The following is a 13,316-nucleotide window of genomic DNA, read 5'->3' as shown; positions in this document are numbered from 1 at the left end:
GCTATCCTGGAACTCTGTAGACCAGGTTGGCTGAACTGAGATCCACCCCCATGTCCCCAACCCAAGTGCTGAGGGCCGGGATTAAAGGCATTCTGTGCACCACCAGGGCCCAGGCTAAGAAATGACTCTCAGAGCAGAAAGGAAAGATGGGGAAAGGGGAGAGAGAAAGAGGGGGGAACTGCTTTAACAAAAATCTTCTCTTATCCTCAGCAGACGCCAGAATCAAATATAATCCACGACTCAGTCAGACGTGCGAACACCCTGCTGACAGACTCCACAGTGACCAGATGCCGCCAGCTCAATGCAGTCAGTGTCTGCTCTTACAAACACTGGACACAGTGATGGCCTCGGGTGTATCGAAGGCCCCGTGTGTCCGTGTGATGTAGGCACAATCACAGCTCATGCTCAAGCAATGTTCTTCAAATCAAAGGGGAGGGACGCAGTAGGTGCAGTGACCTGGGTAGGTGTCTGTGAGCTGGGTGACCCCCTAGGGGTGATAACTGGCAAGGCACTGAGCATCTCTTCCTGAGGTCTCCACTGTACATAACAAACCTAATGTTATTAGGACTAGTCTGAAACCACCCAGCTTACCATCACCATCTTAAATACTTAGAGGTAAATCACCTTGCTTCATTAGCCTTGTGTCAGAGGTTGAGAATCCTTGCTCTAAGGATTCTGTCCAGGTGGAGTGTGACTCTACTGCCTGGGATGCAGGAAGCTCTGGGTTCCATCCCTACAGTCTCACCTCTCCCCACCCCCACGGCTGCACACTTACTGCAGGCTGCACAGGTGAAACACGCGTCGTGGTAGAGGTCCCCCATGGCCTGACAGGCCTGGCCAGCTCCAAACACGCCTTTGCCGCATTTCACGCAGGCTCCTAGGAGGTAAGAAGAAAACACCAAGTCAGGAGAAAACTGGGATTTGAGTCATAAAAAAGCCAAGGAACAAAGCAGAATACCTTCCACAATACCACATCCATGGATTTCTCAGTGCTCAGTCCTTACAAGTGCAGAAAACAGCCACCATCAACACCCTTCACAAACACACACACCATCCCCACACTTGTCCAGAACTTTCAAAGGCTCCGACTATTCAGAAAACCAAATTCTAACCAAACCATGACTATAACATAGCTCAGTAAAAATAAGTAACTAAATCTAATCTCAAAAGTGTTTGGAATATGTTTAAGTATACTGAGACAGGATCTTACTCTGTAGTTCAACCTGGCCTGGAATTCACTATATAACCTACAGTGACCTCAAACTCATAGCAATCCTCCTACCTCAGCCTCCGGAGTACTGGGATTATAGGTATGTGTCAGCATAACTGACTGAAGTTTTAATTTTATGTGAATTATATGTATGTGTTTCAGAGATCTGCCAGCACTTGGCAGATCTGATACAATACCAACTTATTGTATTGTATCAGAGTCCCTATTTTGATTGATTGATTGACTCTTTGTCTCTTCCTGCTGCCTGCTGATCTGAGCACTGAACTCTCAACTACTCTCAGGCACCATGACTGACTGACTGATTGACTGATTGAGGTAAAGTCTCTCTATATAGCCCTGGACGTCCTGGAACTCACTATGTAGATGAGGCTGGCCTTGAACTCTACAGAAATCTACCTGCCTCTGCTGTACACATGCTGGGATAAAAGATTTATGTTACTATGCCCAGCCAGAGTTCCTATTTTAAATTAACAAACCAATTACTACCAAGAAAGTCTAAGCTACTACATTCTTTATAAAATGTCCCCCATACCAACCCCTCAGGCAAAGAGGAAACATTACATATACACAGGTATCACATATTACCTACATCTGCCAGCCTAGACCCAAGAAGTGAACTTGTCTCATTAAAACTCTGGGGGGGTGGGGGGAAGGCCAGAGCTGTCAAATCTTACTCATTGGATGGCATCTCCGAGGGGACCCTCATGCCCACCAGCCTCCCAGGACGAGCCGGACAGCAGGATTTCCCCACTCTCTGTACCCTGCCCAGAAATGTTCTCCTCTAATTCTTCCTCATCGGAGGCCTGCTACCTACTGCCTCCAGACGCCTCCACTTCTCAGGTCCTGACCTCATTTCTTTGAGTGGCAAGCATCGTTCCTCACCATGTGGACTGCCAAGCACAGACACAAAGCAAGGAGGGAAACTACATGTTCAAACCGTTGCTCATGGAGTAGGGAATATACCATACAAAGACACATCAGTAGGACAGATACGTGGTGTGGATAACGAGAGATAAATGGATAGTAAAGTTCCTCCTGGAGAGAAAAGATAGGAAAAGAACACGCGAATTGTGATTCACACTCTGGGAATCATGTGCCTATCATACAGACCTTCATAAAACAGGCCCTACTATCTCCTCCCCACAAGACGGTTTCTAGAAAGGTCACCCTGCTAGTAGGTTTGAAATATGGAATCTGAGCCCATCTTATCTCTGTGTAGCTACTCACGATATGCATGTGGGCATCTCATGAAGAGACACGGCTCCTTCCTCACCTTGATCATCTGTCCTGCTCAGGATTCAGACCCCTGCCCTCCCAGTGCCAGCCTGGCCCACCTCTCATTTTGCCTTGTTGCCCCATGCCCACCCCAAAAGTCATCTCTGCCCAAAACCTCAACCACAAGGCCCTTTCCATAAAAAACGCACCCTTCTGCAGTGTAGCAATGTGACCTGTCCTTTTGCTCAGTAATCTGGACAGCATATTTTCAGCTATAAACACTTCTCTCTCTTGGAGACGGACTTTCCAGAAGACAAAAGGGACTGATTCAGCCTACCCTGAGGGAAACTATTCTCCCACAGTGGGCAAAGGGCCCCACCTTACCTGAGGTCCTGTTTGGGCTTACTAATTGGCCCGTGCTGGAGCTCAAGAGAAGAGAAAAAGAGCAAGCTGTTGACATTCCTCTGACTTACTCAATCTGAGGCCACCGGAGATGCACAAACCCCCAAAATGAAGGGAAGTGTCGACGGCTATCACTGAGTCAACAGAAAGGTGAGTAAGACACATGCTTTTAGGAGACGAGAGGGGAAGGTGGATGCTTTCCCTGCAGACTAGCCTCCCTTAGTCCGGTCTCCAAACTGAGACACGGACTAATTTACTAATGTATTTCTGTTCTTTGAGAAAAATCTCTCTATAGCCTGGCTGACCCCAAACTCTTATCAACTGTTCTGTCTCAGCCTCCTGAGTGTTAGGGTCACAGGTATGAACCATAACTGCCCTGCATAGTTTTTGTGAAGTGTGCCATTCAGTAAACTGTCCACATTTTTTACATCATTTGTGTGTGTGTGCGCGCGCATGTGTGCGTGTGTGTGTGTATGTGTGTGTGCACGCGTGTGTGTGCATGCGTGTGTGCACGTACATAGCATGGTACACATAGAGAGGTCAGAGAAGAACTTTGGGAGTCTGTGCTCTGCTTTCCTTAGGGTTAGATCTTCAGGTCACAGGACTTTAGTGGTAAATGCTGTCAGTCTAACTGTCTGCATTTAAAGTGTGACCTGATACATGTTGACACTGATACAGCATCAGCACAATGAGGAAAGCCAGCACGCCTGCCACCCCAATGAGTCCCATGTCCTCCCCTTATGTAATCCACTCTCATGCTCCCTTCCACAGGCAACCATGGGTCTGTTTACTATCATCACAGATTAGTTTGTGTCAAGAGTTTATATAAATGACACCTGGACGGTACCTCTTTATCTGGTTTCTGTCACTGCATAAGTATTTTGGGATTTACTCTTGTCCTGGTGGATGTCAATAGCTCCTGTTTGCTCCTATCTGCTGCCATGTAGTATCCAGGAGTGGGGCAGACCACAGGCCATCCAGGCATGGGGCAGACCACAGGCCATCCAGGCGTGGGGCAGACTACACTACACTTGCCCTCTCGTCCAGTCATGGAGCTATGTCCCCCCCTTGGGGGCTTTCCCACACTGCTGCTGTCCACATTTAGGCATGAGTTTCTGTACAGACCTAGACCTAGACCTAGACTTCTTTTTCTCTGGAGTGAAGCCCTAGAAATAGACCGGCCAGGCTGCACAGCTGATGTAAAAAACAAAAAGCAAAACGAGAAACGGGGTCTCGCATAGCCCAGGAAAGCCTCAGACTATACATAGGTGTACCCAAGAATGACTTTGAATGCCTGCACTTCCTGTTTCCACTGTTCCACATACTGCGATTACATATTTATGTGTGCTAGGGATAGAACGCAGGGCCTCTCAGGAATTCCAGCATGCTAGGCAAGCACTCTATCAACAGAACCACATCCTCAATCCCTGGCCAACTGTCTCCTGAAGAAGGGAGATCATCCCACCAGCATTTCAGGAGACTTAGTTTCTCACACACTCGGCAATACTTGGTGTAGATAACTTTTAATGTATTCATTCTAACAGGTGCAGGGTGGAACCTCATTGTGGCTTCCAGCTGCATTTCTCTAGCAACTACTGTTGTGCCTGAGTCTCTTGAAAACCTTTGGTTCCTATGCTTTATCGATTTATTTTCTTTTCTAAATTTTGGGTTGTTTTAAGCCAAAGATCAATCCAGTCTCTGGTGCTCCAGCCTCTGAATGAGAATCCACTAAACATGTGCTAACCTCTGCACTATGTTTAATATTAGTATTAAATAAACTATTTAAACATAGTGTTAAGTATATATTTAATAATAACCTGACACCCCAATACAATCACCATTTGACAAACAAAGAACTGAAGTTCAAAGATGAAGCAAAAAGCTCCAAAACCAGGCTCACTCAACATCTGTGACTTTTCTGGTTCACTGTACAGCGCTCATAAGGGCTGAGGAAGAAGAGATAAGAAAAGATTGCTGTGTGGGTTTCCTCCACGATTGAAACATACCATCCTGTAAGGAAGCTCCGTAATTAGGGAGATAAACAACTCAAAATAGCTTTGGGAAGTGCCTGAAACTGACCAGATTTACCAAGTCCCTCCCTGCCAGAGTAAAGCTGTAAATACTCTCAGACAAGACAAGCTAGCTGTAAAGAGGGCTCTTAGACCAGACCCTGAATAAAATCTGTCTTCAGGCCCCTGCTTCATGGGGCCATCTAGGAGTTTGAGCACTGAATAAGTTGTTGAAAGAGCATTAGTTCAGCCAGTGGACATTAATATGCCATTCATCATGTTGGTTTATTTTCTTCTAGGATCTTGGTAATAGAATGTGTCATTTAGCTAAGGAGACTCCAGAGGATGAGGCTTCCCTAGGAGACTGGGGAGGCCTAGGCCTGCTGGGGTAATCCACTCACTGAACTCTGCAAAACAGGGCCTATCCTGAGAAATTGGAAGAAAAAAGTTTATTTGGTTTACACTTCCAGCTCAGAGTTCCTCATTGAGGGATGTCAGGACAGGACATGAAGCAGAAAGCCTGTTAGAACTGTGCTTTCTAACTTGCAAAGTGTGACTCCTGCTCAAGAAATACCTTTTTGTCTAGTCTGGTTTGCTCGGGAGCAGCAACACCTACATTGGGCTAGTCCCACCAAAGCAATAAAAATTCAAACAATTCGCCACAACCAAGGCCAACAACCTGATCTGATCTCAATTGGGAGCCTTTTAGGCAACACTTGGTTCTGTGAGGTTGAAAATAAAGCTGAATCAACCCATTACTTTAAAGAAGTCAGAAAGCACAATGCCTAGGCCAAGCAGGTGTATCCAAACCGCACCCTAGGGTAGCTCTGAAAGTGGCCAACATAAAACTGTAAGCTTAAATAAAATATTATGAGGTTTATTTTGAGATTTTTTTAAAAAGCTCTGTTGTACAGTTCTGAGCATGAACTTTGTCCATGGAAGCATCATATATCACAATGTCAGGTTGGATGTGTCAGCTAGGGACTCAGCCTCACCAAAGTCTCAGATGAGACTCGCTGTCGGGCCTGCATGCACCTCCTATGTGAGAGGCCACAGTTGATGGCCAGGGCCTTGGGCAGCTAGTGGTCAGAAGTTTCCACATGATGAACAAAAACTGAGTGCCAAGCGAAAGGGCCACTAGCACTTGGATTTGTTAGACCATAAATGTCTTTTGAGAGGCTAAAGCAATGTCACAGGCCTCCCAGGGAGCCTCTCGACTCACGGGAAGTAAACAGAAAGTTCTTCCATTAAGGAAACCTGATATTTGGCGATCACTGTTGTTATAATTGCTGATGGCATGTTTGGGTTCCACGTTAGTGGTTATGATGATTAATATTGTCAATGTGACAAGACTTAGAATCCCCCAGGGGACAAACATCTGGACATGGCTGTAGGAGAAGAATAGGTAAATCAAGCTAAGAAGATTCATGCTAACTGTAGACAGCATCATCCTGTATGCTGGAGTCCCAGATGAATGAAAAGGAGAAAGGGAGCTAAGCACCCTCACCTCTGCTTCCTGAGGGTGGACGCGATGTGAACAGCTGCCTCAAGTTCCTACGGCTGTGACGTCTCCACCATGATAAACTGTACCCTCAAACTGAGCTGAAATAAGCCTTCCTTCCTTAAACTGCTTCTGTCAGGCATGTTGTCATGGCAACAGGAAAAGGAACTAATACAACAGCTTTGAGATACACAGGTCCCAGGGGCCTAACGCTCTTCATACACGGCAATGCTTCCCAGATTGCTTACATGTGTAGAAATTTTTCTGGAAATAAGAAAGTATTAGTGGATCCTCAAAAATACTTAACAGGCTGGAAAGATAGCTCAGCACTTAAGAGCATTCACTGCTCTTGCAGAGGACCTGGGTTTGGTTCCCAGCACCCACATGGCAGCTCACAACCATCTGTAACTCCAGTTCCAAGGGATCTAACCCCTCTTCTGACTTCCTCGGACTCCTACATACATGTGGTACACATACAAATACTCAAGCACAAATACATAGAGTAATATAAACAAATACTTCTTAAAGTCATAACTGACAAAAGTTATAGATATGGCTTATAGTAGGATAGTGTCTCGGCCCCTGCAGCAGCTCCAGGAAGAGTAGCTGAAAGTCAATAACATAGTAAAATGGACCACTGTCTTAAATAGATCCTAAAAGTTCCCATGGCCCACATCAGGTCCAAGTTGGATGGCAACTTGTGATGGAAAGGCTTTAAATAAGATGATGTCATCAGGAGAAGCTAAGGCAGAAGGTCTTGAACTCGTGGCCAAGCTGGACTGGCTGCATAGTGAGACCATCCTCAAAATAAGCAAGCTTAAGCCAAACCAAAACAAACCAAAACAAAAACCCGCAGGTGCCCTCAGTCTAGCTCACTGGTTTGTCACGCCTTGGCTTCTTGGTCAATGAGGAAGGGCAACTCCCTGCTCCTACCGCTGGATGTCACACAGCCATGAACCCTATCGTGTGCTCAAAGGGGACAATGTGAGGTCAGGGCACCCAGTCAAGGATGGTGTGGTGGTCTGAACAGGAACGGTCTCTAGATTACTACATCTGAATGTCTGGTCATTAGGGACTGGTTCTATCTGACAGGTACTAGGGGATATGGCGTTGTTGGAATAGGTGTGACCTCGTTGGAGGAAGTGTGTCACTTGGGGTGGGCTTTGGGGTTTCAGATGCCCAAGCCAGGGCCGGTGGCTCTTTGTCTCTTCCTGCTGCCTGCTGATCTGAGCACTGAACTCTCACCTACTCTCGGGCACCATGTCTGCTTGTATGCAGCCATGCTTACCGCCGTGACTAAACCTCTGAACTGTTAAGCCAGCACCAATTAAATGCTCTCTTCTATAAGAGTTGCTGCGGTCATGGCTTCTCTCACAGCAATAGAATATTGGCTAATACAGATGAGACATAAGAATGCCAGAAGAGGACACAAATCCAAGAATGGATTTTCATAAAGCTTTTTCTCAGCTAAAAGCTGTCGCCTGCGGTCCTGGGCAGCTCTGCAAGTTCTGGATGTCAACAGGTTCCAGAAATGGGCCACACCATTGGATCAAGGCTGGACCTCCTTCCTGCCATACTTACGGTCATGAAATACCTCAGAGGCAGCTGGCACTGGGTGTCTACCTAACACGACGAGTATATCACCTCCTCTCAATGTCAGCGGTTCAGGCAAAGTGTCAATTGATGTCCAATATCACCCCAGAGAGTCCAAAATCAAAGTTTATCAGCTGATCCTCCGAATATCCAGGCAACACAACATAGCATCACCTGCTTTTATGGGTGTCCCTGCTTCTGCCCTCTCCCAAGCACTCTGCAGTCCCTGAGTCAATTGGTGAGGCCATCATTAACCCACAAAGGAAGTACTTAAAGCCACTTGGGGCTACAGCCATTGCACCAGCCTGCTTTCTTCAGCTGCCACCAAACACATGGCCTCAAACCCAGCAGAGGCCTCACTTCACAGTGGGAAAGGAAGTTCGGAGGGCAACTTCTCAATCACTGTGAACTTGTCCTTGCTCTCCAGGTACCGGTCTCAATGTTCTCCCACTCAAAGGAAGACGGCTTTAAGACATTCCACCTCGCTTCTTCCACTAAGCCCCCTCACAGCCAGGCAAGCCCTCCAACTTCTGCACACAGGCTTTTAAGGGAGCAAAAAAGGTAAATAGCATTTCTAGAGGGCAATTTGATACATTGTTTTCTTTTAAACTCACACTCTATGTGACCCAATAACTTCACTGACTTCTTCCTGAGGAGGAAAGACACACAAGACGCTCACAGAATCATAACAAGGCTGGAGAGGGAGCTCAGAGGTGAAGAGCATACACTGCTCTTGCAGAGGACCAGAGTTCCAGTCCCAGCACCCACATCTGGCAGCTCACAACTGCCTGTAGCTCCTGTGCCAAGGGGATCCATTGAATTCCTCAGGCATCTGCACTCACATGCATGAAGGAGACCCCATCCCCACCTTGCACAGCAGGGCACCCTCCTGGACCCCCAGATTATGCACAAACCATACCGAAACACCTGTTTTCACAGAGAGATCCTTTATTAAGCAGGGAAGAAAAGTTAAAGTGGCTACTTCCTGACTCGGGAAAAAAAAAAAAAAAAAACACCAGCAAATGACTTTTTAGGTGTAATTTTTAAGAGAAAAAGGGGCAATCTGTGTTAGAATAGGCCAGGATACCAGGATGCCGTGGTATACTTTGATTGAACATGTTAATTAGGTGAACCAAAGGGTGGTTTTGATTGCTGGATTAATACTTGAATAGCTGGACCATTAATACTTGGATAGTCAGCCTCAGGAGGAGGAAGTGGTCAAATAAGGGAACAGACCTTGGTGGGTAGTTTTAGGAATGTAATCTAACAGTTTTAGGCAAGGCAGAGGGAATGGGGGGAGAAGGGCAAGGCCTGCCAGAGCCACGCTTGCCACATTAAAGCTAGTTAGAGTCCCTTCAACGCGCATGTGCACACATGCATACATGCACACACACACACACACATGCACGCACACACACAACTTAAAATAAAATAAACCTTTAAAAAATTACAAAGACTGCTGGACGGTGGTGGCGCATGCCTTTAATCCCATCATTTTGGAGGCAGAGGCAGGCGGATCTCTGTGTGTTGGAAGCCAGCCTGATCCACAGAGTGAGTTCCAGGACAGCTACACCATGGCTACACAGGGAAACCCTGTCTCAAAAACAATAACAACAACAATTAAAAAATATATATATAGGGACAGAAGAAGATTCATGGATGCAAATCTGAGGACACATTAACGTTGTTAATCAATAATAAAATAATAAATAACGTTGTTAATAAAATCAAATAACATGGGTCTCTTCCTAAGTTTCTTTTTTTTTTTTTTTTGCTTTTTTCGAGACAGGGTTTCTCTGTGGCTTTGGAGCCTGTCCCGGAACTAGCTCTGTAGACCAGGCTGCCTAAGTTTCTTCTTAGAGCAAAGAGTCCTGCTGCTTAGACCCGCTGGACCAGTTTCTGTGCAAAGCATGGGAGGTCCAAGGCTGATACTGGAATCATCCTGCATCTCTCTTTCCCCTTACTCACTGGGATAAAGTCTCATCAAACCCAGAGGCTACCAATATGGCTAGTCTTGCTCTGGGGATCCCTCTACACCTTCCAAAGCTAGAATTAGAGGCAGACCGCCACTCCTACTCGGGATTTATGTGAATTCTGCAGAACCAAACTCCAATCCTTACACTTGCCTGTGGGGCAAGCACTTTAATCACCAAGCCATTTACCCAGCCCCCATGATTATGAGACTTTAAGATCGGTTTTTATGCAACCTAGGTTAGAATAGAGGGCAAATCATTCAAGCATTTTTCCTTAGGGAAATACTGCTTACTAAGACCGCCTGGCTTAAAGACGGCAGAGCAAATGAGCCATACACAGTGCACAGACATGTCATGCCATCTTTCAGAAGCGCCTGGAGCAGCAACCCTGTTCAGGAAGGAAACTGGAACAGAGACGGGTTCCCAGGCACAAACGTCCCAGGAGGAAGGGACAAGGGTCTCAAGGCAATACAACTACTTATTGGTCAGAGCTTTTAGAAAGGCTGCTGGCTGGACGGGGGACTCTTACGAACAATGAAAGCTGGTCCTGGCCACCCCTTGGGAGCATCACTGTTGTAAGGGGGAGGGTCAGACACTCTAAATCTGAATCCATGGTTACTTGCATAAAATTAGGATCTGGCTATCCCTGAAAAAAAAAAAGTGAACCAGGAAATCAGAAACCAGATGGAAATGGCTTTTCCAACAAGTGACTAGGAAACAAACAAAAAAAAAAGCACCTCATTCCTTCATTCGTAGGCTCCTTCAAACAGGTCCCTCTGATATAGGGTTACTGTGCTAAAGGCACTTGGAAACACACAAGTAGGAGCTGAGGATGTAGCTTGTTGGGGTACAGAGTGATTGTCTAGCTTGGCATTCCAGCACTGAAACACACACACTCCACACACAGGTACACATGCACAAGTATCTGTGTACATAGTTGAAAAAGATAACGAAACAAAAACAAAACCTGTCAAAGGGCTGGCGACATGGCGCAGCATGTGAAGACTTGAAATCTAATAATGGAAGCAGGACGACCTGAGCTCCATCCCCAGAATCCACAAAAAGGTGGAAGAAGAGAACCAACTCCACAAGTTGTCTTCTGACCCCCACACATACCTGCCATCAGTGCCCCCACACACAAGGGAAAGGAGGATGAGGGGAGGGAGAGGGGAAGAGAGAATTACTACCTGAAGTGTGTGATCTGAGAGTTAATATTAGTCATTTAAAAAATATTAATTTAATTTAAAAAAGGAATGAAAGAGCTGGTGCCACACGCCTTTAATCCCAGCACTCACACACTGGAGGCCAAGGTAGGTAGATCTTTGTGAGTCCGAAGCCAGTATGGTCTTCTGAGTGGGTTCCAGGACTGCCAGCACTGCACAGAGAAACTTTGTTTCCAAAAACCAAAAACCAAAACAAACAAACACGGCATGAAAGACTCTGTTTGCCAGCGCCAGTTATGGAGGGTGAGCAGGACACTTGACACATTGTAACAAACAAAACTGACAGAGCTTATGGGTTCATTATTAGTTATTTGCACTTTGTGGAAAGACAGATGCATCTGCCTATGTGTCTGGCATGGTGTGTTCAAGATCCCTACAGAGATGGGGCATGCGTTCCTAAGGACATCTCAAACAAGGACGTTAAAAACAACGCACGAACTGTTCTCACTTCGGATGAGAATGTTTGTTGTTCAGCTGTGTTAGCGCTCGTCTCTCATCCTTAAATTTAGTACTTCATAAAGCCACCTTTCAATTTCATTTATAAAGGAAATTATCTTTTCACATTTATTTGTTATGTGGCATGTGTGCCACATATATGGAGTCCAGAGGCCAACTTGCAGAAGACGGTTTTCTCCTTCTATCATGTGGGTCTCAGAGATCAAACTCAGGTCTTTATTTTTTTTTTTGAAACATTTTATTTATTTATTTATTATGTATACAATATTCTGTCTGTGTGTATGTCTGCAGGCCAGAAGAGGGCACCAGACCTCATTACGGATGGTTGTGAGCCACCATGTGGTTGCTGGGAATTGAACTCAGAACCTTTGGAAGAGCAGGCAATGCTCTTAACCACTGAGCCATCTCTCCAGCCCCAAACTCAGGTCTTTAGACTTGATAACAAACATTTATACTCACTGAGCTATCTTGTTGGCCCTATAAAGGAAACTCTTTAAGAGAAGTAAGTCAGTTCATATATTTTTATTTTTTTAAACTTTACTCACACGTTAAGCTTTGCTTAATCTCTAAACTGGTTGTAATTAGATACTTTGAACAATCTGAGCCTCAAGGCCATTCACACAGCAGTCAGAAAGTCACCTGGGTGTGGTTCTCTCTCAAGAAATTGCCAGCCAGGCTTTGGGAGTGTGCACTCTCCTTTGTCTACCTACCTGTCTCTTTGTCTAAAGCAGTGATTCTCAAACTTTCCTAATGCTGTGAACCTTTAATACAGTTCCTCATGTTGTGGTGACCCCCGACCACAAAATTATCTTGGTTGCCACTTCATAACTGTACTTTTGCTACTGCTATGAATCATAATGTGAATATTTTATATGCAGGATATCTGATCTGTGACCCCTGCGCAAGGGTCATTCAACACCAAAGAGGTTGCAAGCCACAGGTTGAGAACAACTGATTTAAAAATTTATTAATTATTAATGTGGGTATAATGATATGTATGTGTAGGTGCCCTGCAGCCAGAAAAGGATGTTCTGGGATCCCCTGGAGCTGGAGCTACAGGAAGTTATAGCCACTTAATGTAGATGCTAGGAACCAAACCTGGGTCCTCTATAAGAGCAAGAAACACTCAAAACTGCTAAGCCATCTCTCTATATTAATGTCTCTCTGTCTAGAAATTTAATAAGCTACTAGATTTGCTTCACCCTGGCTTGTGCTTTCTGTTCCAAGATACATTATCTAATATATAGTATTGATTTGTTAGCATTGAATCGCATGTAAACACTATATGAATTCATTTACGCTATGGTTTAGAACAGGCAAAACTACTAAATGGGAGCCAGTCGGATGGCTTATAGAGGTGAAGTGCTTGCCACCTAAGCCTGATGTGATGGCCATCCTTGATTGTCATCTTGACAATATCTAGAATTAACTAAAACCCAAATAATTGGGCACACCTGTGAGGGGTTTTTTTTTCCTTGCTTTTTTTTTTTTGAGGGATTTTTTTTTTAATTAAATCATTTGAAGTGGGAAAACAAACTTCTAATCCAGATCTTTGAGGAGGGAAGATACACCTTTAATCTGGCCCACACCTTCTATTGGCAGCCTATAGACGAGATATGAGGAAAAGAAGCAAGCTGACTTTGCCCGCTTGATCTCGCTAGCAAGTGCATTGGTACCTACTGATCTGGGAGTTCCAGCATGTCCTGAAGACCA

At 45.3% G+C, this 13,316-nt stretch overlaps 1 protein-coding gene across 1 annotated transcript in view; it reads right to left on the bottom strand.

The window, feature by feature from the left end:
- The window catches only part of Limd1 (LIM domains containing 1), a 55,327-nt gene that overhangs the window by 27,972 nt on the left and 14,039 nt on the right, over window positions 1–13,316 (bottom strand). Inside the window, exon 2 of the mRNA XM_005348161.3 lies at window positions 776–877. Within this exon, the coding sequence (XP_005348218.1) occupies window positions 776–877 (102 nt within the window). The remainder of the gene's footprint in view (window positions 1–775; window positions 878–13,316) is intronic.

The sequence above is a fragment of the Microtus ochrogaster genome, chromosome 5, assembly GCF_000317375.1.
Source record: "Microtus ochrogaster isolate Prairie Vole_2 chromosome 5, MicOch1.0, whole genome shotgun sequence".
In the NCBI taxonomy this organism is placed as follows: Eukaryota; Metazoa; Chordata; class Mammalia; order Rodentia; family Cricetidae; genus Microtus; species Microtus ochrogaster.
The sequence above is the reverse complement of the archived record's forward strand: the minus strand, read 5'-3'. Positions and strand labels throughout refer to the sequence as shown.